This window comes from Phocoena phocoena, chromosome 9, assembly GCF_963924675.1.
Source record: "Phocoena phocoena chromosome 9, mPhoPho1.1, whole genome shotgun sequence".
Classification (NCBI taxonomy): domain Eukaryota; kingdom Metazoa; phylum Chordata; class Mammalia; order Artiodactyla; family Phocoenidae; genus Phocoena; species Phocoena phocoena.
This window is the reverse complement of record NC_089227.1, coordinates 50058897-50086286: the sequence shown is the minus strand read 5'-3', so window position 1 is coordinate 50086286 and position 27390 is coordinate 50058897. Positions and strand designations below refer to the sequence as shown.

General features: G+C 39.6%; 2 protein-coding genes across 4 annotated transcripts in view; one reads left to right on the top strand and one right to left on the bottom strand.

Moving 5' to 3' along the window:
• Positions 1-15795, bottom strand: part of PEX1 (peroxisomal biogenesis factor 1) — a 73339-nt gene extending 57544 nt beyond the window's left edge. For both annotated transcript variants that reach the window (XM_065883682.1, XM_065883683.1), the window contains exons 1-5: positions 15667-15795; positions 10159-10302; positions 7731-7814; positions 2710-2824; positions 1845-2611 (exon numbers count right to left, since the gene is read on the bottom strand). In XM_065883682.1, coding sequence (XP_065739754.1) covers positions 1845-2611; positions 2710-2824; positions 7731-7814; positions 10159-10302; positions 15667-15795 — 1239 coding nt within the window. The remainder of the gene's footprint in view (positions 1-1844; positions 2612-2709; positions 2825-7730; positions 7815-10158; positions 10303-15666) is intronic.
• Positions 15796-16142: 347 nt separating this feature from the next.
• RBM48 (RNA binding motif protein 48) lies at positions 16143-23075 on the top strand. 2 transcript variants are annotated; one of them, XM_065884051.1, is made up of 5 exons: positions 16143-16265; positions 16791-16981; positions 19089-19234; positions 20575-21128; positions 22749-23075. In XM_065884051.1, the coding sequence occupies exons 1-5, from the start codon at positions 16155-16157 to the stop codon at positions 22833-22835; spliced, it is 1089 nt and encodes a 362-aa protein (XP_065740123.1). In that variant the 5' UTR covers positions 16143-16154; the 3' UTR covers positions 22836-23075. The 2 variants fall into 2 exon arrangements, with proteins under 2 accessions (XP_065740123.1, XP_065740122.1); XM_065884050.1 differs by lacking the exon at positions 16791-16981 and having other exon boundaries at positions 16154-16265.
• Positions 23076-27390: the final 4315 nt, after the last annotated feature.

Below are 27390 nucleotides of genomic sequence, written 5' to 3'. Positions count from 1 at the left end.
TTAAGAAATACTCCATAGCATAAATACTGATGTTAACTTCTATCAATTCAGGCGAATGATAGACGCTATCATGATTTATAATATAACCAGATGGGCGTTCAGGTACTGTTATAACACATTTCAATTTTTCCCCTACATTTGTTTAACATCCTCTTCAGAAGGTGATCAGTTTTGATCTATCCAGTCAAGCCTGTTTGAGTATCTGATGGCAGCTATTGCCACTCCTCACTGGTCATTCTCCCAACCTTTGAAGCAGAATGGGAAGTGCGGGCTCCTCACTGCCATCTTACCTGTTCTCCAGGACTTGACTGTTATCCCTTTTTCACCCCGTCCTCACCATGTAATATCAAGGAAATAACGGTATTTCCTACCTAATGGCAGAACCATTAATAGAAAGAGATAAGTCATAGTAAGTTCAGTGTTAGACAATTTGATTTTGAAGATGCAGTGGGATCTTCTTAAGTAAGAGATTAGAGCTAACAGAAAACATGAGGCATCGTTGGAGCTTTAGAAAATGATGCAGGCTGAGAGATTAAAATTTTGTAAGTCGCCTACATAAAGGTCATAGGTAAAACTGTGAGAGTAAAAGAAACCTACAAAGGAGACCCCCTTTCCTTCCCATTGTTCTTCCCTGTCCTAACAATTTCCTCCCTTCTCACCCTGAAGTTTCATTTCACAATCGTTCAAAATTAGGTTCAAATAAAGGGGGCTGGTGACTCATTTCATATAAAATTCGTGTTAATATTTGAGGCCAGGGACTTCCCTGGCAGTCCAGTGGTTAAAACTTCACCTTCTGGGCTTCCCTGATGGTGCAGTGATTGAGAGTCCGCCTGCCGATGCAGGGGACACGGGTTTGTGACTGGGTCCGGGGGGATCCCACGTGCCGCGGAGCGGCTGGGCCCGTGAGCCATGGCTGTTGAGCCTGCGCATCCGGAGCCTGTGCTCCGCAACCGGAGAGGCCACAGCAGTGAGAGGCCCGCATACCGCAAAAAAAAACACAAAAAAACAAAAAAACTTCACCTTCCAATGCAGGGGGTGTGGGTTCAATCCCTGGTTGGGGAGCTAGGATCCCACATGCCTTGTGGCCAAAAAACCAAAACATAAAGCAGAAGCAATATTGTAACAAATTCAATAAAGACTTTTAAAAATGGTCTGCATCAAAAAAAAAAACCTTAAAAAAAAATATTTGAGGCTAGGATGAGAAGGTGAAACGCTAGCTGCTCTACTTTGCTCTCCATCACACACAAGTTAAAGAGCCAATACCAGCAGGGTAAGGACCTTCTGGGTACATTTGAATCCAGGTCATCTCATGTAGTGGGTCTCTCCCTACACTGGGCATTTCCCCCAATACATAACAAGTCCTTCCTTTGCTTTCAAGAACTGGGAAACACATCTTCTGCAGGCATTAAAGATGTGAGGCTTTGTAGGGCACTCCAATCAAAGCATGAACTCAAGAGTCAGCCTGCCTGGGTTTGAATCCTAGTTCTACTTATTAGCTAATAACCCCAGGCAAATAATTTTGACCTCTCTGGGCTTGCACCAATCTTAGCTTATGCCGGTCCAAGTTTACTTAGCCAGGAAATACACAAACCCTACCCAAACAAGGACTTTACCCTGCAATCAGAAATGTGTCCCCGCAGGAACTTTAGATACTATTTATTATACTGGTTTTCAATTTGTATATAAAATATTATTTTAGTTCATAATTTGGGGAAGTTCAAGCAACATAAAATTACTTCCTCCCCAATTATAAGATTTATACTAACCCATGTGATGTACACCAGAAATTAACACAACACTGTAAAGCAACTATATTTCAATTAAAAAAAAAGATTTATACTAACCCAAACTTTCCCAAGATGAAGAGCTTCTAAGTTTTTGGTGTATTTAATGGCATTCTCCAATTCCTCAAGTCCATTCCAGACTACCTTTAGCACACAGGCATTGCCACCTTCTTGACTATGGTCTGGGCTACTCTGTTTTTGATCTAGTGGTTCTGACATCTGCTTCTCTTTTTCAGGTGACAGGACATTTTGCTTCATTTTACTTTGCTGTTGCTTTGGAGAAAGTAGTTTAACTAGCTTTCCATAGGTCACAGTAAAGCTGGGCTCCACATCAAAATATTCCTGGTCCCATGGAAATACATGAATGGTATAATGTTTGTGAAACAGAGAAGTTGCTGATGCATTACATATGCTGGGAGGCTGAGATTTACATACTCTGAAAATATTATCCAGAGGAACAACTTTTGACTGCATATTTTTGAATGCATTGATTTCAGTTAACCCCCAGGATGTGTCTTGTTTCTTCTCAGACCCAAAAGAAAAAATGCTTCCTATCACAGTCCATAAGCTTGGTATTAATGATGAGTCAATTGTATCCTCTGAATCTGTTTCTTTTGACCCAGTGACTCCTACAGTATTTGATTGAAGTTGCTTGGTTTGAAGTTCTCTTGTCAATCCTTTTTGGTCTTCTCCAAAATTATGAAATTTTCCACGTGCATTATCTGCTTTTGAAAATGTATTCTCTTTGGCTTCATGGGTCTTTGGCTGAATAAGGAGTTTGCTATCAGTTTCCAGCCTTCCATAAGGAGCAGCTGGTATTAGTGCAACTGTGTAGAAAATAAAGGTCATTAGTGTGCATTTACCTCTGCTTTGGATTCAGTGCTACTGTGAAGAGTATGATGGAAAATATTACAATGGCACCTACCAATCCGGATAAATATGTAAGCTTGCTGATCAACCCAAACAGAAAAAATGGCGTTTGGAAAAACTATTCGAATTTGATCTAGAAGATTCTGTTCAAGGGAAGCAGCATGCAGCTCCTAGAATCAATAAACAAAAAGATCAATTCACTTTACATTTTGTCTATTCCAGGCCTAGTAAGGAAATCTCAACTCATTCTTATAAATCAAACCAACTCAGAATATATAATGCCAGTCACAGAAGAGAAATCTAAAGACACTGATATGTTGGAGGATCAGATCAAGATGGTGAAGGAGCAGGACAGGGAGCTCACCTTCTCCCACAAATACATCAAAAATATATCTAACGTGCGGAACGGTTCTCACAGAATATCTAGTGAACGCTGGCAGAACACCGCAGATTTCCAAAAGGGCAAGAAAATCTCCATGTAACTGTGTAGGACTAAAGAATAAAGAAAAAAAAAAGAGAGAAAGGAATCGTGACAGGACCTGTGCTCCGGGGAGGGAACTGTGAAAGGTTTCCACACACTGGAAAGCCCTCTCACTGGTGGGGAGATCAGCTGGGACAGAGGGGGAGCTTCAGAGCCTTGGAGGAGAGCGCAGCAACCAGTATGCAGAGGGGAAAGCGGAGAGAGACCTGCACAGACGGTCAGTGTGCTGCCCAGCATTCCCCAGCCTGAGATGCTTGTCCGCTGCGGCAGGTGGGGGCTGGGTGCTGAGGCTTGGGCTTTGGAGGTCAGATCTAGGCAGAGGACTGGGGTTGGCTGCATGAAGACAGCCTGAGGGGGGCTAGGGTGTGGTGCACCACAACCGAGACAGTACAGGAATAAGCCTGGGCCCGCCAGAGAGGTAAGGTGCCATTGTTGGGGGGCATAAAAGGAGAGGGGCAGTAATACCATTGGAGCTTCTTTCTCCACATGTGCACTCTCAGGCAGCAGGGTACAGCCTATGTGCACTCAGGGGGTGGGTACAAGCCGCCACTGCCATCTTGGACTGCAGAGGCAGGTGCAGACCGCTGCCACCACCAAGTGTCCCACGCCTGGGCACCAACCGCTGCCCCTCCCCTCCTGGGAGCGTGCGCGGGCCATGCACCTGCATGGTCCCATCAAGGGGATAATGGCCAGCACACACTGAGGAAAGAGATGGCAAGCATCCAAACCAAAAACAGCCCTCATGCCAAAAAAAAAATTAAACCCACATAAGCTATGCAGGGATGCTTCCGCATATAAATAGCCCTCCAAGACTAGAGGAGATAACTGTTTCTCCTAAACTCACAGAGTAAGAGAAATATAAGCAAAATGAAGAAGCAGAGGAAATGCTCCCAGTTGAAAGACCAAGAGAATTCCCTTGAAGGAATAAACAAGGAAACAGACTTCTTCAGTCTAACAGACACCAACTTCAAAAGGGAGTAATGAAAATACTGAAGGAATTAAGAAAGCCTAGAGACAGAAATGCAGAGTACTATAAAAAGGAAACAGAAACTCTAAGGAAGAGCCAAGACAAATTAGAAAATTCATTTGCCGAGACAAAAGCTGAGCTAAAGGCAATGAATAGCAGAATGAATAATGCAGAAGACAGAATAAGTGATCTGGAAGACAGAATAATGGAAATTACTCAATTAAAACAGCAGGCACAGCCTAATGAAAAAAATGAAAGCAGTATTAGAGACTTATAATACAAAGCATCTCAATCTAGGCATAACAGAGATTCCAGAAGAAGAAAGAGAAAAGGGGACTGAAAATGTATTTGAAGAAATTATGGCGAAAACTTCTGAAACCTAAAGAAGGAAACAGATATCCCAATACAGGAAGCACAGAAACAAGACGGACCTAAACAGACCTACACCAAGACATATTATAATAAAATGGCAAAAGTTAAAGATGAAGAAAGGATTCTAAAGGTAGCAAGAGAAAAACAAAGAGTTAATTACAAGGAAACCTCCATAAGGCTATTAGCTGACTTCTCTACAAATACACTGTAGGCCAGAAAGGAGTGGCAAAATATATTCAAAGTCTTGAAAGGGAAAATTCTGCCATCTAGAATATCCTACCCAGCAAGATTATCATTTAGAATAGGAAGAAAAATAAAGAATTTTTCAGACAAGCAAAAACTAAAATAATACAGCAGTACTAAACCTATCCTAAAAGAAATATTAAAAGATCTTTTCTAAATAGAAGAGAAGAAGATATAGGAAGGAAGAAATCATGATTGGAAAGTAAACCACTTAAATTAGCCAGCATATAGATCAAAAAGAGAGAAAAAAAAAACCCTGTCTGTGAAAGTGATGATAAATACAAGGAACAGCAAAAGGATAAACATGAAGATGTAAAAAAGGACATCAAAAAAATACAGATTCTTTTTTTTTGTTTTTTAGAATGTGTTTGAGCCTATATGACTATCAGTCTTAAGCAAGCAGATATAGGAAGGGGTTAACATACTTGAAAAACAGGGCAACCACAAATCAAAAACATACAATAGATTCACAAAAAGAAAAGAACACAAACATAAAGTAAAAGGAAATCATCAAACCACAAAAGGAAAAACAAAAAGGAAGAAGAAGCAAAGAATCAACTGAAAAACAAGGTTTAATATGGCAATAAATAACATATGTATCACTAATTACCTTAAATATCAGTGGACGAAATGCTCCAATCAAAAGGCATAGAGTCGCAGACTGGATTAAAAAACAAGAGCCTACAATATGCTGCCTACAAAAGACCCACCTTAGGGCAAAGGACACACAAAGATTGAAAGTGAGGGGATGGAAAAAGATATTTCGTGCAAAAGGAAATGAAAAGAAAGTGAGGGTCACAATACTCATATCAGAAAAAACAGACTTTAAAACAAAGGCTAGGGCTTCCCTGGTGGTGCAGTGGTTGGGAGTCCGCCTGCCGATGCGGGGGACGCGGGTTCGTGCCCCGGTCTGGGAGGATGCCACATGCCGCAGAGCGGCTGGGCCCATCGGCCATGGCCGATGGGCCTGCACGTCCGGAGAGGCCACAGCGGTGAGAGGCCACAGCGGTGAGAGGCCCGCGTACCGCAAAAAAAAAACAAAAACCAAAGGCTATAAAGAAAGATAAAGAAGGAAACTATATAATGACAAAAAGATCAAAACAAGAAGAGGATTTTACACTTGTCAGCATATATATGCACCCAGTATAGGAGCACCAAATACATAAAATAAATTCTAACAGACATAAAGGGAGAAACTGATGGGAATACAATAATAGTAAGAGACTTTTAACACTCCCTCACATCAATGGACAGATCTTCTAGTCAGAAAATCAATAAGGCAACAGATTTTATGCAATCCTTATCAAATTACCCATGACATTTTTCACAGAACTAGAACAAATAATCCAAAAATTTATATGGAACCATGAAAGACCCAGAATTGCCAACACAATCCTGAGGGGGTAAAAAAAAAAAAAAAGCAGGAGGCATAACTCTCTCAGACAATACTACAAAGCTACAGTAATCAAACGTGTGGTATTGGTATAAAAACAGACATACGGATCAACAGAACAGAATAGAGAGCCCAGAAATAAATCCACACACCTATGGTCAATTAATCTTTGACAAAGGAGGAAAGAATATAAAATGGGAAAAAGACAGTCTCTTCAGTAAGTGGTGCTGGGAAAGTTGGACAGCTGCATGTAAATCAATGAACTTAGAACACACCCTCACACCATGCACAAAAATAAACTCAAAGTTGCTTAAAGACTTAAACATGACACCATAAAACTCCTAGAAGAGAGCATAGGCAAAACATTCTCTTGACTAAATTGTATCAATGTTTTCTTAGGTCAGTCTCCCAAGACAATAGAAATAAAAACAAAAATAAACAAATGGGACCTAATCAAACTTACATGCTTTTGCACAGCAAAAGAAACCATAAAAAAACCAAAAAGACAACGTACAGAATGGGAGAAAATATTTGCAAATGATGTGACAGACATGGGCTTAATCTCCAAAATATACAAACAGCTCATACAACTCAACAACAAAAAAATAAATAACCCCTCCGAAAAATGGGCAGAAGACCTAAATAGACATTTCTCCAAAGACATACAGATGGCCAGTAGGCACATGGAAAGATGTTCAACATCACTAATTATTAGAGGAATGCAAATCAAAACTACAATGAGGTATACCACCTCTAACTGGTCAGAATGGCCGTCATGAAAAAGTCTACAAGTAACAAATGCTGGAGAGGATATGGAGAAAAGGGAACCCACTACATTGTTGGTGGGAATGTAAGTTGGTGCACTCACTATGGAAAACGGTATGGAGATTCCTCAGAAAACTAAAAATAGAACCACCATATGATCCAGCCATCCCACTCCTAGGCATATACCTGGACAAAACTATAATTCAAAAAGATACATGCACCCCGATGTTCACAGCAGCACTACTCACTATAGCCAGGACATGGAAACAACCTAAATGTCCATCGACAGATGAATCAATAAAGAAGATGTGGTACATATACACAATGGAATACTACTCAGCCATATAAAAGAACAAAATAATGCCACGTGCAGCAACATGGATGCAACGAGAGATTATCATACTAAGTGAAGGAAGTCAGAATGAGAAAGACAAATACCATGTGATATCACTTATATGTGGAATCTAAAATATGGCACAAATGAACCTATCTACAAAACAGAAACAGACTCACAGACACAGAGAACAGACTTGTGGCTGCCAAGGGGGAAGGGGGGCGGAGAGGGATGGACTGGGAGTTTGGGGTTGGTAGATGCAAATTATTACACTTAGAATGGATAAACAACAAGGTTGTACTGTATGGCACAGGGGACTATATCCAATCTGCTGGGATCAACCATAATGGAAAAGAACATAAAAAAAAGAATGTATGTATGTGTATAACTGCATTGCTTTGCTGTATAGCAGAAACTAGCACAAGACTGTAAATCAACTATAATTAAAAAAAAAAAAAGACACTGATATTTTGAAGTAGTTTAACTTTAAACTGGGATAGTTCTCATTTTGTTTTCTTTACCAGTATCTCCCAATCATCTGCTGAGAGGGGTTCCACCTCAACTTGTTGACAAGACACCACATGGGAACAAGGCTTGAGAAACACCTGGAAAACATTAAAGTACAAAACTACTATTAAAAGCCTTTTTTATATCCCTAGAAAATAAGAAGTTCTCTCTTTAGCTACGTAATTAATTTTGTGTGCATGTGTGTTTGTGTGTAGTCCTTAGGTAGGCCCTGATATACTCAGAATTTCAGAAAAAATTATTTTACAACCAATTATAAAATAAAGGAAAATACATTCTAGCACAATATAAGTTTTAAAAAATAATATAAAGATAGCCATTTAAAGAAAAGAAATATAAGTTAAAAATGCAAGAAAAAACAATAATGTCATGAAGTCATGGCTTGATCTTATATATAAATACTATTATTTCTAGCAGTTCTGCAATTTAGTTTTATAACTAACTTCAAGCCATGCTGCTTCTGGAAAAGTAAAAAACACACTGAAATAGAGATCAGAACCAATTATTTAGAAGCATAATCATGCACAGCTAAAATGTATATAGCAAAACAAATATCCCCTCATTCTAGTCTACAGATACACAGGAAATCCTAGTGTCTCTCAAGAATTTAGAATTAACCTTCTTACTTTCTTTCCTCTTCTATGGGCATTTCTGGGGATTAGAGGAGTAAAATCCAAAGCCACTGAGTATTAAATGCTCCTTCTCTGCCTTTTGTGGATTGGAGCAGACTTTCCCCAAGTGCCTCACCTGTTCCTCAGTTATTTCCCTCAGTACCTCCCATATACCCTATTTGAAAGCGGTGACTCTAAGGAAGCACAAAACAAGAAGCTATCATCCTGGCCAAGCCAGTCCACTTTCTGTTCCTATCAATGATTGTTTGCGAGACAGTGCCTTAGTGGTGTTGTTACAATACAAAGAATGTGCAGAAAATCGGATAGAAGTTCACTTTGAAGCAAATGGGAATTAAAAACAAGCAGGACTGTTCAGGGTGCTGATAAAGACATCAACATCAGGAATAGGAAGTTGATTTTTCCCATAGGGAAGTGCCATATACTCAAAGAGAGCAGAACTATAACTTGCTATGCAATCCTGGGCAAAATAGTCCATCTCCCTAGGTTTGCAGAGCAAGGCACCAAAGTTAGTGATTTCTAAGGTCACTAAGCTGCTAAAGTTTTAAGATTCTAGCAAAAATTTAAGGTAAGCAAAAGACTAGTGCTAGGCCTATGGATTTCTCATCAGTGGCCTATTCTCATTATCAGAAACATGCATGAAAAAAATTAGTCTGTGTTCAAAACAAGTTAAAAAGATGTTGGGCTTCCCTGGTGGCACAGTGGTTGAGAGTCCGCCTGCCGATGCAGGGGACGTGGGTTCATGCCCCGGTCCGGGAAGATCCCACATGCCGTGGAGCGGCTGGGCCCGTGAACCATGGCCGCTGAGCCTGCGTGTCCAGAGCCTGTGCTCCGCAGCGGGAGAGGCCACAACAGTGAGAGGCCCGCGTACCACAAAAAAAAAAAAAAAAAAAAAAGATGTGACATTCTTCAGTATTCTTGTGAGAAACTGGTAATAGAAAGCAATTTAGCCCCGTCTATCAAATTTTTAAATGTGCAGTGCCCTAGACTTGGCAATTCAATTTTTAATATTTATTTCACTTCATGCATATACAAACATGTTCAATGTATATTGTCTGTAATATGTGGAAAGGATCTCTGATATAGTTTGTGGGGGAAAAAATTGCAGAAAATATGTATGATCTCATTCTTTAAATCCTGAAGGTCTAATGAGATCCCACAGTACACAATCATTCTGAGGCTGGGATTAGAGAAAGGGACAAACATTTTCTACTTTCAACTGTAAAACATTTGTACTGAATATGTATTACTTCTGCAGTTTAAAATAGTTAAAACCATAAACTGGTGAATATGATAAAATGAAGAGAAACATGAGTCCTTAAGCTTTAGAGTTTACAATCTAAGCACATGAAATTCACAGGCAAGACGAAACTGGAAAAATAATAACTCTCTTTTGTAGGACAGATTTTTTAAAATCAAGTATGACCCTGCAAGGTTAGAAAATCTGTCAGAAACAAATAAAATGAAGCTCAATAATAGTAAGTAAAACACATTAATTCATATAGCAAAAAAAATTGCACAAAAACAAAATTAAGGTACCTGGAAAGTGAGTAAAATAGTAGAATACAAAATCAACTAGGGACCATGGGAGACTACTAGGTAATGACTTAATGGAGTATATGGTAGATAGTGACTTAACAACAGTTATAGTCAACTTGAACATCCTGGATTGGTTATAGTAGCACACAAGTTAGGTGTCATCTTACCGCCTTAAAAAATATATCTGAACTTTTATTTCTATTGCTGTATTATGTGACATCAGAAGAAAGTCATTGTCATCACATTTTGTGCTTACCTGTTCCCCATTTGAAAGTCCAAGTTTCTGACCAAATTGTCTGCTAATTTCAGCCACATTTTCACCTTGATCACTAAAATGTCTGCCTTCCACCCAGCTCAAGAATGCAGGCTCGTGACCCCAGGATACTTCTATAGCTTGATTCTATTTATTCAAAAAATAAGAAATGGGGGAGAAAAGTTTTGAAAGTTTTTACATGCTTCTCTGGATTCACATAAAAGATAAACTATTATTGCAATCCACACATACAAAAAGAGTTCTATAAATAGTTGATAGCACTCTGTTATATCCACGTTTGTCACAGCATTTTAAAAGCTATAATCTGGGCTTCCCTGGTGGCGCAGTGGTTGAGAGTTCGCCTGCTGATGCAGGGGACATGGGTTCGTGCCCCGGTCTGGGAGGATCCCACATGCCGTGGAGCGGCTGGGCCCATGAGCCATGGCTGCTGAGCCTGCGCTCCGCAACGGGAAAGGCCACAACAGTGAGAGGCCCGTGTACAACACACACACAAAAAAGCTATAATCTTTTCCAGTACCCAATGATGGTGATGCTATGGGTGAAACCAATACCCTTACATTCTTATGATGGCATTATAAATTGATTCAACCATTCCAGAATTTACAATGGCAACAGGTAGCCAATGAACTTATACAGCCTTTGACCTTACTTACTTATTTAGAATTAATGATTCAAAGAAGAAGGAAAAAACTACACCAGAACATATCTCTTCAGTATTTTCTATGTGGAAACTTAGGACTCCTCTATGAAAAAAAAAAAAAAGTTAGAACTGTCTTATATGTCTAGCAATATGGAAATTACTAAATAAGCTGTAAATTTACCATTTTAGTAAAGTATAAGTCAATAAGTAGAAACATGTAATCAATAAAAATGTAGTAGTATTTATTTATTAGAAGAGTAATACATGGTAAAAGCACAAAAAGTATAAAAGCATAAAATGTGAGGGCTGGTCCCTGTTCCCAGAGGTAATTACTGTTAATAGCTTATGTACATTCCAGAAATTTTATATTACGCAGCTTCTTAAATAATAATTTTTAAATAATAATTTTTAAAAGTCTTGAACTATGGAAACATAAGTTAAAAAAAGCAAAGTATAAAATTTATTCTTCTTAAGAGCAATTATATAAAATATGTATGCCTGTGCTTAAGGATTAAAAAATGTTTTCTATGATTTAAAAATTACAAACCTATTAAAGAAACCTTGGGAAATATATAAACCTGGAAGGGAAAAAAGGAATTACTGGTATTCCCATGTGAATATCAAACATGTTAGTCTATTTCTGGCTAATCCTCTTTTTAAATAATTTATATATTTTTAAATTTATTTATTTTTGGCTGCACTGGGTCTTCGCTGCTGCGCAAGGGCTTTCTCTAGTTGTGGTGAGCGGAAGCTACTCTTCGTTGTGGTGCGTGGGCTTCTCATTGCAGTGGCTTCTCTTGCTGCGGGGCATGGGCTTCAGTAGTTGTGGCTCATAGGCTCTAGAGTGCAGGCTCAGTAGTTGTGGCGCACAGGCTTAGTCGCTCCGTGGCATGTGGGATCTTCCCGGACCAGGGCTCGAACCCATGTCCCTGCATTGGCAGGCAGATTCTTAACCACTGCGCCACCAGGGAAGTCCTTCTTACAATTCTTTACAGGACAGTTCCACCACTCTGGATGACAAAATCTTTCCACTGAGAACAATGTGATACAGTAGAAAGAGACTCAGATTTGCAGTCAAAGTCCACAGTTACTAGGTCAGCTGTAACTATGTGAGCTGAAATTATAAGAGTCAAAGTGACCAATCCCCTAAAAACTTTTTACGGGGTTTCATCAGTCATTGACATATAATGCAGATCAGCTGCCCTATTTCATATGAAGAAACTTTTAAAACCACAGATGTTAAATAAGGAAATATGAAATATGCCCTGAAATATCAAAAAGGAGAACCCACCAACTCCCTGGAAAAGGGAAAAATCAACTTCATTAAATATGAAAAATACTTCAATTATTCATTTGGTCAAAAGGTAGTAATCAGCCCCATAAAGTCATAATATATGTTCAGATATAAACTTTGCAGACTAATGTTCTGAGTTCATTTTTACGTCAAAAATCATTCACTTGGACCACAGAGCCCCTGGGCCCTCAGGTAGAGAGAAGAAAAGGACAGCCTAGAGAAAAAGAAGCCCCTTTTCTAGGAGTTCAATCTAATCAACAAATGACTGACCTGCTTTTGCCTAAACCCATGGTATCCATATCACTTGAAGGGAATTGCTGGGTGAAACCATAGGTTGCAGTGCCTTAGGATCGGCCAGGTCCGAGGCCTGGGTAACACAAAGGAAATGACAAAATGGCTATTTCTGGAGGGTGATTTAGGTTCATTTGGTTGCTCTCAGTGTGGATATGAATTCTTTCCCCTGTTTCAGTAATGCAGACAAAGTAACTGAGTTACAGTAGTGATTCTCAACTGAGGGTGATTTTCTCCCCCAGGAGACATCTGACAATGTCTCCAGATATTTTTGGTCACGACCAGGAGGAGGGGTGTTGCTGACATCTAGTGGGTAGAGGCCAAAGATGCTGCTAAATATCCTACAATACCCAGGCAGTCCCCCGCAACAGGAAATTTCCCAGCCTAAAATGTCAATAGTGCCAAGGTTAAGAAATCCTGAGTTAAAGGATCCTCTGGGTACCCAGTCCTGAAACAGGACTTGGATAAACAAAAGAAGACAATACTTAAAACACAGAACAGAATATAACAAGTGAGCTGTGTCACATAAACACTGCAGTGAAGTTTTGAAAAGGAGACAAATGTGGGCAACAGAGAATCTGAAACTACGTGGAGGAGGTAGAATTATGCTGTTTTTAAAAGCGTGGAATGAGGAAAAATGCTTTAGGGAAGAATAGCTTGAGTAAGAGCACAGAAGTGGGAAGCTGGGTTATGGAAGAAACAGCGAGGAGGCGAGTGTTGATGATGCAGGTGAGTTACAGACGAGGGCAAATTAACTGCATGGAAATGGACTGGCCAGCTTCCTCATGCATGAAAGTACAGAAATGACCTAGATACCTAAGTTCTCTTTCACCATCAATATTCTGTGATTCTAGAACAACGGGTCTCAACTTTTTGTGCATCCAAGTAGCCTAAAGATATTTCTAAAACTACAGATGCCTGAAGCCCACTCCCCAAGACTCTGATTCAGTAGGACTGAGGAAGAACCAGAACATCGGTATTTTTAAAGCCTTTTGCAACATGATAAATACAATTAACACTGTTGCATTAATATATATGAAACTTGTTGAGAGTAAACACTGAGTTCTCATCACAAGGAAAACATTTTTTTCTACTTCTATAATTTTTTATCTATATGAGATGATGGATGTTCACTAAACATCGTGCTCATCATTTCATGATGCATGTAAGTCAAATCATTATGCTGTACACTTTAAACTTACACAGGGCTGTATGCCAATTATGTCACAAAACTGAAAGAAAAAAAGGTAAATCTGACACAGGCCAGAAAATCATCACTCTGACCCTTTACCCATTACAGTATTATCTGTATTATGTATTCAATGCTTCAGCTGAAGTAAAATAATTCAACCTATTAACTCCCGACTCATGACTTTCTACTTTAACAATTATCTATGCCCTCTAACTCAATACTTCTGGGAGCCTATCCTAAATAACCAGAAAATAAAACAATGTTTTATTATATATTATACAACAAAGATGTTATTTTTAACTTTTATTAAAATATAATTACAGTATTACTTTTAATGTCTAAAAATGGAATACAATATAAACATTCCATCACAGTGAACAATTAAATTATGTCAAACTTATGACAGAGTACTAATTAGCCACTAAAAGTGACAATTACCTTTTAACAAAATAAAACACTTATAATAACTCTAAGGTAAAATATCAGGATACAAAACTACATATAAGGGTGTGTGTAGGACTCCATTTCTGTTAAAAATAGAGATTAGAAACAAAACTAGAAGGTTTGATTCAAACTGTTAACATTAGTTATCTTTAGGTTTGGGGATTATGGGTAACTTTATTTTCTTGTTTATAATTTTCCATTCTTTCCAAATTTCCTATAAAACATGTATTACTTTTCTAATTGGGGAGAAAGGTTGGCCTATTCTGCTGATATAGGCTGGACCGAAACAACAGTTTGTTCCAAGGCTAAAGGGATTTAAGTTTCAAAAATATATCTACGAATTAATGCCTATGAATACTTATTGAAGGCTAAAAAATTTTTAAATAGATCAAGACCACTAAATTCTTAAATAGTGATGAATGCAACACAGCATCCACATTTTAGAGCTACTGTAAGGAAGTAATCCTATAAACTCATCAGGTGGGGAGTGTTTCCTATAAACTCATTAGGTGGAGATTTGAAGGCACTGTGGACAATTTCCATCAAAGCTGACTGAGAGCACAGGGCAGGCAGGCTCTACCTGGGATCTGGTGACATAACTAACTCATCTCCTGCCATGAAGGGAGCTCATTAGGGCCAAGAGACTACCTACTTTATGGTAAAACAAATAATAGCAGGATCTGTTGAAATTAACGTGCTTTGAAAGACGGGGCAAATATAATCTAGAAAAGTAGTTATTAAAATGGAAAGGTGGGATATTTGAAATTATTGCAAATTCTTAAATATTTCCCGCAAGGATTAGCCAGTAGTGGGGTACTAGGCATCCAGGATTTTCAAAGATTTCGAATATTCTATCCTTTTGCCCCCAGAAGCACACTCAAACTCGTAGGCCAGGTGCCTCTATTTTAAAATAATGAAAGTAGGGATGTGGTTAGAGCTATGAACTACCACAATCACAATGTTCAGACGGCAACTGAAAGCAGAGGTTCAAGTAATCCTAACTACATACGTCCAAATATGCATAATCTCACTGCACATCCCAGCACACCTCAGAGGTGTTCCGAGTAACGGAGACGCTGGAAGAACCTTCATCTTATTAACCTATCCCGCTCGTGGGACACAGGGCTCAGTCTCTGTTAACCTACAGGGGCTCCACAAACCAAGGCTGCCCCTCCTTCTGGAGGCCCGGGCCACAGCCGTTCAGGCATCTGGAAATCATTGGTAGGAAAAAACACTCTTTAAAAATGAAACAAAACAAAACCCAAAAAGACAAACCCGACTTTTCAAAAGCTTTTCCAACCTGGAGTGAGGAATAGCTGAACGCAGTGACAGAATATCAGGATGTCTGAAAGCCCAGTTTCACCGAGTAAAAGACCTGGAATGCGGCAAGTTAACTCAAAGGCCCGGGGCTGCATTAGACGTGGTATGGTTGCAAAGACCGCCCAGACCGGCCCACAGTCTGGCCTCTGAACCGCTCGGCGGCCCGGGCAAAGCAGCCCGCGTCCCGCCGCCCGGAGAGGCCTGAGCGGCCGCTGCGTCCCTAACAAACCTGGGTCCCGGCCGACCGCAGACGGCCCACCAGGTGCCTCGACTCGGGGCCAGGAATCCCGTCCGGGATAGGCGCGTTACCTGCAGCAGATGCAGCTGGGCCACGAGGCGCCGCGACAAATGGAGGAAGCAGTCGCGAGCGTTGGTGAAGGCCACGGTCACGACCGCCCCGTCACCCCCCGCACCTGCCAGGCGACCGCCGCCCCACATCATCCGCAGGCGCTGTTCCCGCGGCCGCTCACCGTAGCCGACCCGGGCTAACCCGGCAGGCCGAGGACGTCGAAGCCGGAGAAGATCGATCGGCCCCGCCCCTAGTCCCGCCCATAGCCCTGCCGAGCGTCTGTAGCGGGAGGGGCATGCGAGCCTGCTCCGGCTCTCTGGGCCTCTCCGCCGCGCCGCAGGGGGGCGGCACCTCGTTCACCGAATTCTCGCTCACAGGAAACGATGGCTGACGCTGTCGATTCTTCAGCCAATCTCGGCACGCCTTGACCCAGCCCTGTCTCTTATTGGATACACAAGAGGGCAACGAGGCGGATGTTGTCGTCTCTGCGAGGGCCCAAAGCGGCAAGATGGCGTCGAGTGGCGGGGAGCTTGGTGGCGTATTCGACCACCACGTCCAAAAGGCTGTGTGCGACTCGCGGGCCAAGTATCGGGAGGGGCGACGGCCTCGCGCTGTCAAGGTAAAGTGATTTTGGTTTCATTCGCTGTCCTCAGTAGCTTTATGTGAGCTCTAGCTTCACATGCCTAGCCTACGTAAATAAAATCTTGAAAGGCTGCGGTCACATCCATTCACTGGAGATGTGTGAGGAACGCTGGTACTCAGGTACCAGATATTCTTGCGATCTCTTTAGCCAACTGTTAGAACCTCAGCTCCGTGAAAACAGGGCTGTGTTTTAGTCATTGTATCATCCGCGTTTACACTAGTCCTTGTCACACGGTAACGCTCAATAACTATGTTAACTCTTTCCTGTCGTATCTACCGAGCCAACTTATGGAAAACGTGTCGATTGAAGGTAGTCTATTAGGTGCTTTAGCTAGAGGCCTTCACACGTAAGGTGAATTCTTTATGCAGAGAGAGGGGCAAATTTTTGATTATTTTTTGCAGACCCTCTGAACAGAATAGTTCTTGTTTTCAATTTTTTTTATAGGAGATTTGTCTTAGGCTTATTTGTGAAATACATTTAATGTGTCTGCATTTCTTTTAGGTATATACAGTCAATTTGGAATCTCGGTACTTATTAATACAAGGAGTTCCTGCAGTGGGAGCGATGAAGGAATTAGTTGAGCGATTTGCTCTGTATGGTGCCATTGAACAGTATAATGCTCTGGACGAATACCCAGCAGAAGACTTTACAGAAGTTTACCTTATTAAATTTCTTAATTTACAAAGTGCAAGGTAATATGCAAGTTAAGCAGTGTCTCACTTTCTCCATTCCCATTGGTATCATTTTGGCCTCTCTCATTCATTCCTGAATTACCCAATAACCTAACATGGCCGTTATTATTTTTCTCCAGTTTTTTTAAGTGTTAGCTTTACCAAAACTCTGTCCATAGATCATTCCCATACTTAACAATTTTCTGTCGTGTAGTGTGGTAGATTAAAGATTGGGTTTGGAGTAAGTTTTCAGGTTCCACTGCTTACTAACATTGTGACCTTGGACAAGTTATTCAACCCCATTAAACCTGTTTTCGTATTCTGTAAAATCTGTATGGTAAAAGGATCTACTTATTGAAGTTGTGTGAGGATGAAATGAGGTAATTCACGTAAAGGGATTAGCAAATGCCTTCTGTTCAGAATGCAATAAACATTAGCCGTTGAGGGACTTCCCTGGCTGTCCAGCGATTAAGACTTCGCCTTCCAGTGCAGGGGGTGCAGGTTCGATCCCTGGTCGGGGAGCTAAGATCCCACATGCCTCGCAGCCAAAAAACCAAAACAGAAGTGATATTGTAACAAAGTCAATAAAGACTTTTAAAATGGTTCACATCAAAAAAATCTTAAAAGATTAGCTGTTGAGTTTCTTATTGTTATGCACCTATGTGAATTGACCCCATCTTTTCTATCCTTCTATATATAACATAAACTCTCTGCTCCAATAAGGCTGAAATGTGAAATGCCTTATCTCTTTTTATGTTGATTCCTATTCTTGTCACTAATACACTCCAAGACCCATCCTTCCATGGCTATTAAAATTCTTATTTTCTTTTCTGTGCTACAAATAACACTTGGGTACACAGGGTCATGTAGTGTTGTCCAGTTGCTCTTATGTATAATCTCACTGCTCTAACCAACTTGCCAGCTCCTTATGGTGAGGGAAGCATATTTTCTCATTGTGCATTCATTCTAAGGAGTTTTTACATCTCCCACACCACCTAGGACAGTAGACCATGCAGTGTGACATCTGGATTTGAATCCTAGCTCCACAAACCAATGTGGGCATGGCCAAGTTATAAATCTCCCCAGGCCTTAGTTTTATCATAAGATTGTTGTAAAGTGTTAATTCAAGTGAAGCATTTAAGCACTTAGGACACTGCCTGGTACGTGGTAAAATCTCAATGAATATTTCTTATCATTTTCCCTGGGCACAGAAGTACTTAATTATTGTAGTAATTCCTGGCCAGTCATAGATTTTTTTTTGTTTGTTTTGTTTTGTTTTTAAGATGTTGGGGGTAGGAGTTTATTAATTAATTAATTTATTTTTGCTGTGTTGGGTCTTCGTTTCTGTGCGAGGGCTTTCTCTAGTTGTGGCAAGTGGGGGCCACTCTTCATCGCGGTGCGCGGGGGTCTCACTATCACGGCCTCTCTTGTTGCGGAGCACAGGCTCCAGACGCGCAGACTCAGTAGTTGTGGCTCACGGGCCCAGTTGCTCCGCAGCATGTGGGATCCTCCCAGACCAGGGCTCGAACCCCTGTCCCCTGCATTGGCAGGCAGATTCTCAACCACTGTGCCACCAGGGAAGCCCGTCATAGATGTTCAATAAGTATTTGTTGAATGAATATCATCCTCTTATTTTCTATTTGTTACATATTCAATATTTCCTCCATTATTGAAGGTTTACAATAATAATATTTTTAACTAATTTCTTACATATGAATTCCATTATAGGAAAACATTGTGCTGAAAAGGCTAAATTAGGTATGAGCTAACTCTCAAGCGCCATTTAACTTAACACAGAGAAAAATCTCTATTTCATGACCACAGATTGTGTACCTCAGACCAACAAGCTGGACCCTATATTGGTTAAAGGGAATCTCGCTTGTGTGGATGACTTAGTTAAAACCTATTAAGACTCTTGGGAGAGGGGAGGAAAGGCTCTAAGAGAGTATGCAGTGGATCAGTAGGGTCAATACCATCCACAAGCAGAGCATCTTAATTCCCAAGCTATAGAATATATATACACAGCAAAAGCTGGACTTTGCTCTTTAGATCAGTGTATTGTATACTAGTTAAGCTTTCATCCTAAGTAAATCTAGATTAGTAAACCATGATACGTATTTCTGTTTAGGATAGCCAAGAGAAAAATGGATGAACAAAGTTTCTTTGGTGGATTGCTTCATGTGTGCTATGCTCCAGAATTTGAGACAGTTGAAGAAACCAGAAAAAAATTACAAGAGAGGAATGCTTATGTAGCAAGAACTACTAAAAATAAAGGTATGGAAAGCCTATTACTAAACAACACCTCCTACGTGTCAGATATTTTGCTACGTTTATCATCATGGAGTTCCCAGTCTAGTGAGAAAACAGACAAGTAAAGGATCACAATTTTCAATATCTGTAGACTACAGGGTTCTTTACAGAATGCTGTGTAATCTGGGCTGGGAAGGGAGAGGTGTTGTTTCATGGAAGGCTTCCTAAGGATGAGAGAGGTGGCTGAGTTCTGAAGGGTAAGTAGACATTACTTGGAAGGGGAGAGGAAGAGATGGAAAGATGGGCCAGAGGAATAAATGAGCATCATGCATTTTAAGGAGCAGTGAGTAGTACATGATAACCACAACACAGCTTCAGTGAGAGATAAGAGAAAAGGAGACAGGAAGTAAAGCCTGAAAAGCCTGTGTCCATGCCGAAGAATTAAGGCTTTGACCAAAAGGCAGTGAGAAACACCTCTGATGTGCAGGCCAGTTACAACTGCAAAAAGTGGATAAGTTCCACTTTTGATGAACACCAGCTGGCCAGATGCCCAATGTGCCCATCCAAGTTGCCCTAGACACAAATTCCCAGTGCACGGAATGGAGTCATAGGATCTGGCACATGGACTGTAGAACTAGAGCAGTCAGAATTGGACTAAGATAATGTGTGTGGTCTGAAATCTGAATAGTTCCAGAGGCTCAAATTACCAAATTTCCACCCTTTGGTTAAAAGACAAAGACAGTGTCCATACAGCTATCAAATATGATGAGTTTATGGCTGATTGAGTAAGGGGCATGTGGCAATGTAAAGAGAGAAATAAAGTGTAAAACTTACCTAAAATTTTGGCGAGAGCTGTTGGGAGTCTCTGGTCAGTTGTAGATGCTGAACTTTAACCTGTGTGAATAACTAGCTTCAGGAAAACCTGTATGTGTGACCAAAGAAATGATAAAATACGGACCCAGCGTATTGTCTCCTTTAAAAGCTACAAATACAAACTAAGCAGCATGATACATTCATATAGTAAAATACTTTGAAGCTATAAAGTTTTCTATGTAATGACATGGAAAAACTCTGCAAGATTTAGAGTTAACTGGAAAGCAGAAAGGTTAAGAGAAATGGGTATTACAGGAGAAAAAGAGGGGTAAGTGGGAGGAAGAAAGGTAAGACATACTGGACAGATATCCTTTTTAGCTTTTAAACCATGTGAATGTATTCCCTACTCAAGAAGTAAATTTTTTAGGGTAGTGTTCATTAACATCTTAAAGTAATGTTTCTTTTTAAAAGTACATGTTTCTGAATGATGAAAACAATAAATGAACCATTTCTGTTTCCCTTTCTCTCACCTTTTAAATTCTAATATAAAGATCATTACATGACAAAGAAGCATAAAGATACAAAAGATTTTAGACAGGACTTCTATTCGAAGACCTCTGGATTTCCTGCAGCCTCTTTGAACACATCTACTGGGAACTCAGATCTTTGTCTTCCTTATTCTTGTGAGTTGCCTTTGTGCTGTTTCTCCCCCAAATGTACATGTTCATCAGGAGAACATGTGGACAGAGCATCAAACTCCTCTCAGGATGGTAGAAACCATGATGAAACACTGGAGCATTGTAACCACTATGACTCTCTGCAGAAAATGCAGATGAAAACTTTGAAAAATTCATTGGCCTTCCCTGGCGCACAGAAGGCTATTACTCCTTCAGAGGCAGTTGACAGATTTATGCCTAGGACAACACAACTGCAGGAGCGGAAAAGAAGAAGAGAAGATGATTGTAAACATGGAACTCTTCTTGAAGCAAGCACAAGTAGTAATGAGGTTATGATTGGCCCTCAGTTACCAGACATTCCTAAAGTAGACATGCATGATGACTCGTTGAATACAACAGCGAATTTAATTCGGAGTAAACTTAAAGAGGTAAGATCATTAAAAAAAAAAAAACAAAAAAACGTTTTAAGAGACGATTTGGTTACAGGACTAACAACTGAATGGAGACTTATTTCTGGGAACTACAGTATTATCATTCTTGTTTTTTTCATTTTTACTTTTTAGATGTGTTTCCTACAATTCTCTCTTGAAGTACAATAAGTGAATTTGACTCACAGATATGTATTTGCTTTGATACCTTTAATCCTTGCTTTAAACATTTTATATCACTCTAAGTAGAAAATATAAAAGCAGTAGTTTTAGCCAGTTAGATCAATCTGTGAGAATGGAGCCCAGGCCCTCCCTTTTTTAAAAGCTCTCCAGATAGTTCTAATATGAGCCAACATAGAGAACTACTGCATTGAGGGAAAATTATTACAATTTATTTCTCAAGTTCAAAATTACAAATTACATAAAATTCAAATGCTTATTTTGCTTCTTTGATACAGATAGCCATAAAGGAAGGTGAGATTTCTAAAGATTAGGCCTTAAGGTCTGAATTTAAAATTTCTTAAATAGTTTAGAGCTAGATTGTTCTACTTAGGTAGCAGTTTTTTAATGTTATTTACATAACCATTTTCCATTTTCTAAGCACAAATAAAAGAAAGTTAACATTTGAGTTAGCGTTTGAAACATACCTTATCGTGGGGCAAGCCTTTCAGAAATCATAATCTGCTGGAGAAAGACCATTCTCTTATACTTGAACTCAGGTTCAGAAAGTGCTTTTCACATAGTTGTACATGTATTTTACAATGTAATTAAGAGAGGCTAAGGTAGATTCTTTATGTACCCTTTTTTAACCTCAAAATTATCCAGTTGAGGATGAGGAATTGTTTTATAATAATAAAAATCCATGGACACAGTTTTTATGCTTAAGCTTCTTTAAACATTTTTTTGCTTGTACTGGCACCCTTCGTTCAGATACAACTAAACTGAGACATAGATACAGATACATAGCTATCTTAGACAGAGCTGACTGTATTTTCCAGAAAAAAAGAGTTAGGTCCAAATCCTAGATATAGAAATAGTAGAACAACAAAAAGGAGAAACACTAAATACAGTTTACTACAGTTTGTAATAATTTTCCATTTTAAGTGTCTTACTGTGCTTTAACTTATACTGTCTACGTTGTTCTGATGTATTTGATTTCATTTTTCCCTAAGAAATTGAGGATTCTAGCGTTTTCTGCTTATTTCTTTAAATTTTTCATCCCCCATCCCTACTGGAGCCTCAATGTCTCTAAATATATCAAATATTATAAGTGTTTCAAGTTATGCATAACCAGGGTATCTATCTGTATTTATAAAATTACAAGTGACTTCATCATAAAATAACAGATCTATAAAGGAATGTTAAAGTAGAGCATATGTTTACTTTTCTCCCCTCAAAATTTCTTTCTTGTTAAATAGCTTTAGAAATTTTACTCCCATCAATGTTTGGACAGAAAACTTTGTGCCTAGATTGTAGGCTGCACCTTGAACTTGGGCTAACTGCCTTAAATGTGATGGCAGAGATTAAACTACTGGATGTATATCCTACCTATTCTAATGGTTTATTACTCTTGTACTATAAAAATTATAGTGTTGGTGCTTCTCTTTTTTTTTAAACTAGGTAATTTCATCTGTGCCGAAGTCTCCAGAGGACAAGCTGGAAGGTGTGCGTGGAAGTCATCCTTTAAAACAAAGAAGAAGAATATAAATTGTCTGCAGTAAACTAATATTTTTAAAGGCCTATTTATTTTTTATTTTTAGGCTGTCATTTTAATTCTTAAAGAGATTTTCCTGCTGGTATTTTTTTTTAATGCACTCCTCTTTGTAATTTCATTCAGCCTACTTGTCTCATATAGTTTCATCTTTTAAAATTAGTTTATCATGGACAAAATACATGCCAGCCAATTATGTCCCTTAAAAAAACTAAAACTTTTCCAGAAGTTCCACCCAGTGACTTTAGTTACATCTTATTGGCTAGAACTGGGCCCGTGGCTGTTCCTTATAGAGGAGTCTAGAACGTTGAATGTTTGGGTTTCCAACTTCTGTGGTTGAGGAAGCAAGAGAAAAGAGGGTTGTGAATGGCTGATTCACAATATGTGCCCCCAAATCTAAGGTTGTTGGTTAACTTAACAAACAAATTAATTAATTAATCATTACTTATCATAGATGTTATTTTGATCCATACTTAATATTACAGAAATCATTCTTACTACCTCTCACACTGCAATCACTATATATAAATTAATTGAAGCAAATATAGAAACTTTATAATATAAATATAGGCAACCAGGATCTGTTTCTGAATTTAATAATTTTGAGTAATTCACATTCAAAATCTAGAAGTCAGGATGTGTTGGAATGCCAGGGCTTCAAAATCAAGACAATTCTATAAAGCAAAAAAGTTAAACTATTAGAACAAAGCTAAAATTAGAAGCTTATATGCTTTAGTTAACTTCAAAGAGTAATTGACTTCATCTATGGCAGAAACAAATCAGTATTTGTAAATGCTAGACTTTTATTACCACTACTTTTAGCACATCCACATTTTTTTTTTTTCCTGGCAGTGCATCATGTAATTGGAAATCCAAGTATGTCCAGACTGTTTCCTTTTTTTTTTTTTTTTTTTTACTGATAACAATAACCTAAGGAGGCCCATACAAAATGGTGTCTGTTTTTCGCCCTGTCCTAAGGGCCTCTTGCCTAATGGATTGAATTTGAATATAAAGGTTGGGAAGTTCCACCTTCATTTATGACTTACTGATTCAAACTTGCTAGGAAGGCACTTAGTTGTGGATGGTATTAAAAGAAGCTGCAGGCAAGGTGTCTGTCTGGCTCTACCTCCTTGTGAGGTAATTAATTAGATATATAGTTGACCTTTGAACAACACGGGGTTAGGGTTGCTGACCCTCCACACAGTCAAAAATCCACATATAACTTTACAGTCTGCCCTCCATATCTGCTGTTTTGTATCCTCAGATTCAACCAACCATGGATTATGCAGTACTGTAGTATGTATTTATTGAAAAAGAAATCCACATACAAGTGGACCCTCACAGTTCGAACCCGTGTTGTTCAAGGGTCAACTATACTTATTGCTGCACTCTCAGTTAAAAAAATACATTAGTCACCTCAGCATAGAGTTGGAAAAAGCAAGTTTCTCTCTGGATCAGGCTTCTCAGATTTTAAGGTGCTGTGAATCTCCACCTGTTGTCTTATTAAAATGCAGACTCTGATGGTGGTGGCAGAGGCTGGTGGGTGGCCGAAATTGGGAGTTGTTTAATGGGTATAGAGTTTCAGTTGTGCAAGATGAGAAGAGTTCTCGAGATTGGTTGCACAATAGCATGAATGTACTTAACACTACTGAACTGTACACATAAAATTGGTTAAGAAGGTAAATGTTGGGCTTCCCTGGTGGCGCAGTGGTTGAGAGTCCGCCTGCCGATGCAGGGGACATGGGTTCGTGCCCCGGTCCGGGAGGATCCTACATGCCGCGGAGCGGCTGGGCCTGCGCGTCCGGAGCCTGTGCTCCGCAGCGGAGAGGCCACAACAGTGAGAGGCCCACGTACCGCAAAAAAAAAAAAAAAAAAAAAAAAAAGAAGGTAAATGTTATGATAGGTGTATTTTACCCCAATACAGCAGAAATTAGCACAACATTGTAAATCAACTATACTTCAATTAAAAAAAAATTTCTCTGATAGCCCTAAAGGGAGGAGCTGCTAAGTGGGTTCTGTGTTCTTGAGTGGATTCCTGATCTGTGACTGTGTGAAGGCCAGCCCTCCTTGTCCCTGCCAGCATACACAAAATTTGACCACAATGAGAGAAAAAATAAACCTTTCTTGTGTCAAGCACTTAAAACAAAAACAAAAACAAAACCTCTGATTCAGCTGGTTTGAGGTGGGGTCCGAGATTCTGCATTTCTCACAAGTTCCTAGGTGATACCATTGCAGCTGGTACACAGACTACACTTCGAATAGTAAGGCTCTAGATAACTGGCTTACAGATGAACAGTTGGGGAGCAGCTGAAGAACCATTGGTGTTCCATCTGAACCTAAGTAATTACTCCAATCCAGTCCATTATTCTGAACTCTTTCACCCATCAGGTTCCCAGACAAAATTAAAATGTGAGAATAAACGACAACGGCACAAGTTAGATGAGCTGAGATAGCTGAGGATAGCTTAACAGTATGCAAATTTCATCCACAAAATCACGATCTAAATTACTGCAGAGAATAAAAAGTTTCTTCCTACATCACGTTTGCAAAGCACAGTTGGTCAAAGGAAGAATTAAGAAAGGAAATGTTGGCTTCCCTGGTGGCGCAGTGGTTAAGAGTCCGCCTGCTGATGCAGGGGACGCGGGTTTGTGCCCCGGTCCGGGAAGATCCCACATGCCATGGAGCGGCTGGGCCGGTGAGCCATGGCCGCTGAGCCTGCGCTCTGCAACGGGAGAGGCCACAGTAGTGAGAGGCCTGCGTACCGCAAAAAAAAAAAAAAGTTAATGTTAATAAGTGAAATTAATTATCAGGCTGACTCTTCTGGCTCAGAAAACCTTTGTCATATTCATACTCGAAAATCCTTCATGAGCACAAATAAAATACTATAAAGTACTATACGTGTCCAAAATTTTAAGTTTAATTTATTCTCATTGTTTGACAATAAACAAGAGGAAGAGATCAAGTTTTCTCCTAGCAGTTTATGGTGGGTACTTGCTGAATCCACTCTGTATTTACTGTTCTATCCCTTAAGCAAGCCAATATACCTCGGGTTTTTTTGGGGAAAATATTTACAGGAAATTAAGAATTGTGTATGGCTAAGGTGGTTACAAGCTCAAAAAAGGTCTTGAATATAATTAGTCACTACTGTCTTGGGTCTCAAATGTTAGGATGGGGCTGAGATCTTCATGGTTGCCCGAACTTCAGTAGTGTGTTGAAGTCCTACAGAGGTAAGTGTCTAGCAAGTATTTCTTTTCTGATCCTTTGAAATTTTCCCTCAACCAGTTTGGCTGCTGGCACTGTACCTTTGCTTCTGGTAAACATGGTCCAAACACTTCCAACAAAAGTTCATCTTCTTTCACTGCTTTTTCAAAGTCTGCAAAAGATATCTTGCCATCACTGTCATAATCCTAGAGAGGAGATAATTTCTTGATAAATGATAGAGTAATTTTAAATTTTGCATGGAAAATAACTGTCTAGAATAAAAGATTTTACCAAGTCAAACTGTTAAGTTCACACTTCTGTAGGCATTGCTTACACAAATCAAAAGGTACTAATTTATGGAGCCCACTTACTTTGTTCCTATTAGTCTAATAGGCATACCTGGTATGAACTGAATGTTTGTCTCTCCCCACCTCCCAAGTTCATGTCTTAAAAGCTCTAACCCCTGCAATATGATGATATTTGGAGGTAGGGGACTTCAGGAGGTAAATTAGATTTAGATGAGGTCATGAAGGTAGGGCCCCATCATGTTATTAGTGTCTTTGTGAGTAGAGAAAGACCAAAGCTCCCTCTCTCTGCCATGTGAGGCCACATTGAGGAGGTGGCTGTCAGCAAGGCAGGAAGAGAGCCCTCAGTGAGGAAGTGAATCTGCTGGCACCTTATCTTGGACATCCCAGTTTCTAGAATTGTGAGAAATAAATTCCAGTTGTTTAAGCCAGCCAGTCTATATTTTGTTACAGCAGCCCAAACAGGCTAAGATACCTGAATTACCTTAGACATATAAAAACTCTGTCCCTAACGGACTTATACCCTAATTGGGGAAATAAGACAGAAAATTAGAGGAAGCCCATTATAATACTTTTGTGATAAAATAAGTGCCAAAGATTTTTAAGCTTAATTTTTAGCTTTGTTTCTCAAAGGATCTCTTACTTGAGATAAGGATATAATGTAAAAAGTATAAAAGTGAAGTTGCTTAATAAGGAGCAAGGCACTGAGAGAACAGTAACAATTCAAGATGGACTAGGGTCATGAGAAGAAGCTTGCAGATTACTGTTAGGCCGTTAGGGATGTTTGGGATCTAGATAGGTGGAGAGGTGTCAGGAGGAAATGCAGATGAATGGCCCAACATGGATTATGACAGTAAGCAGGAATGCAAGTCAGGAAGAAGACAGACCAGCCTGGAATGGAGTATTCATGACAGGGACTATGGAAGATTAAATCATGGAGGGAGCATATGTGTAGATTATAAATACCTTTAACTGCTTAATTGAATTTGGATTTGATTTAATGGGTCCTTGTTTTTTCACTTCTGGGCATAACTAAATCAGGGTT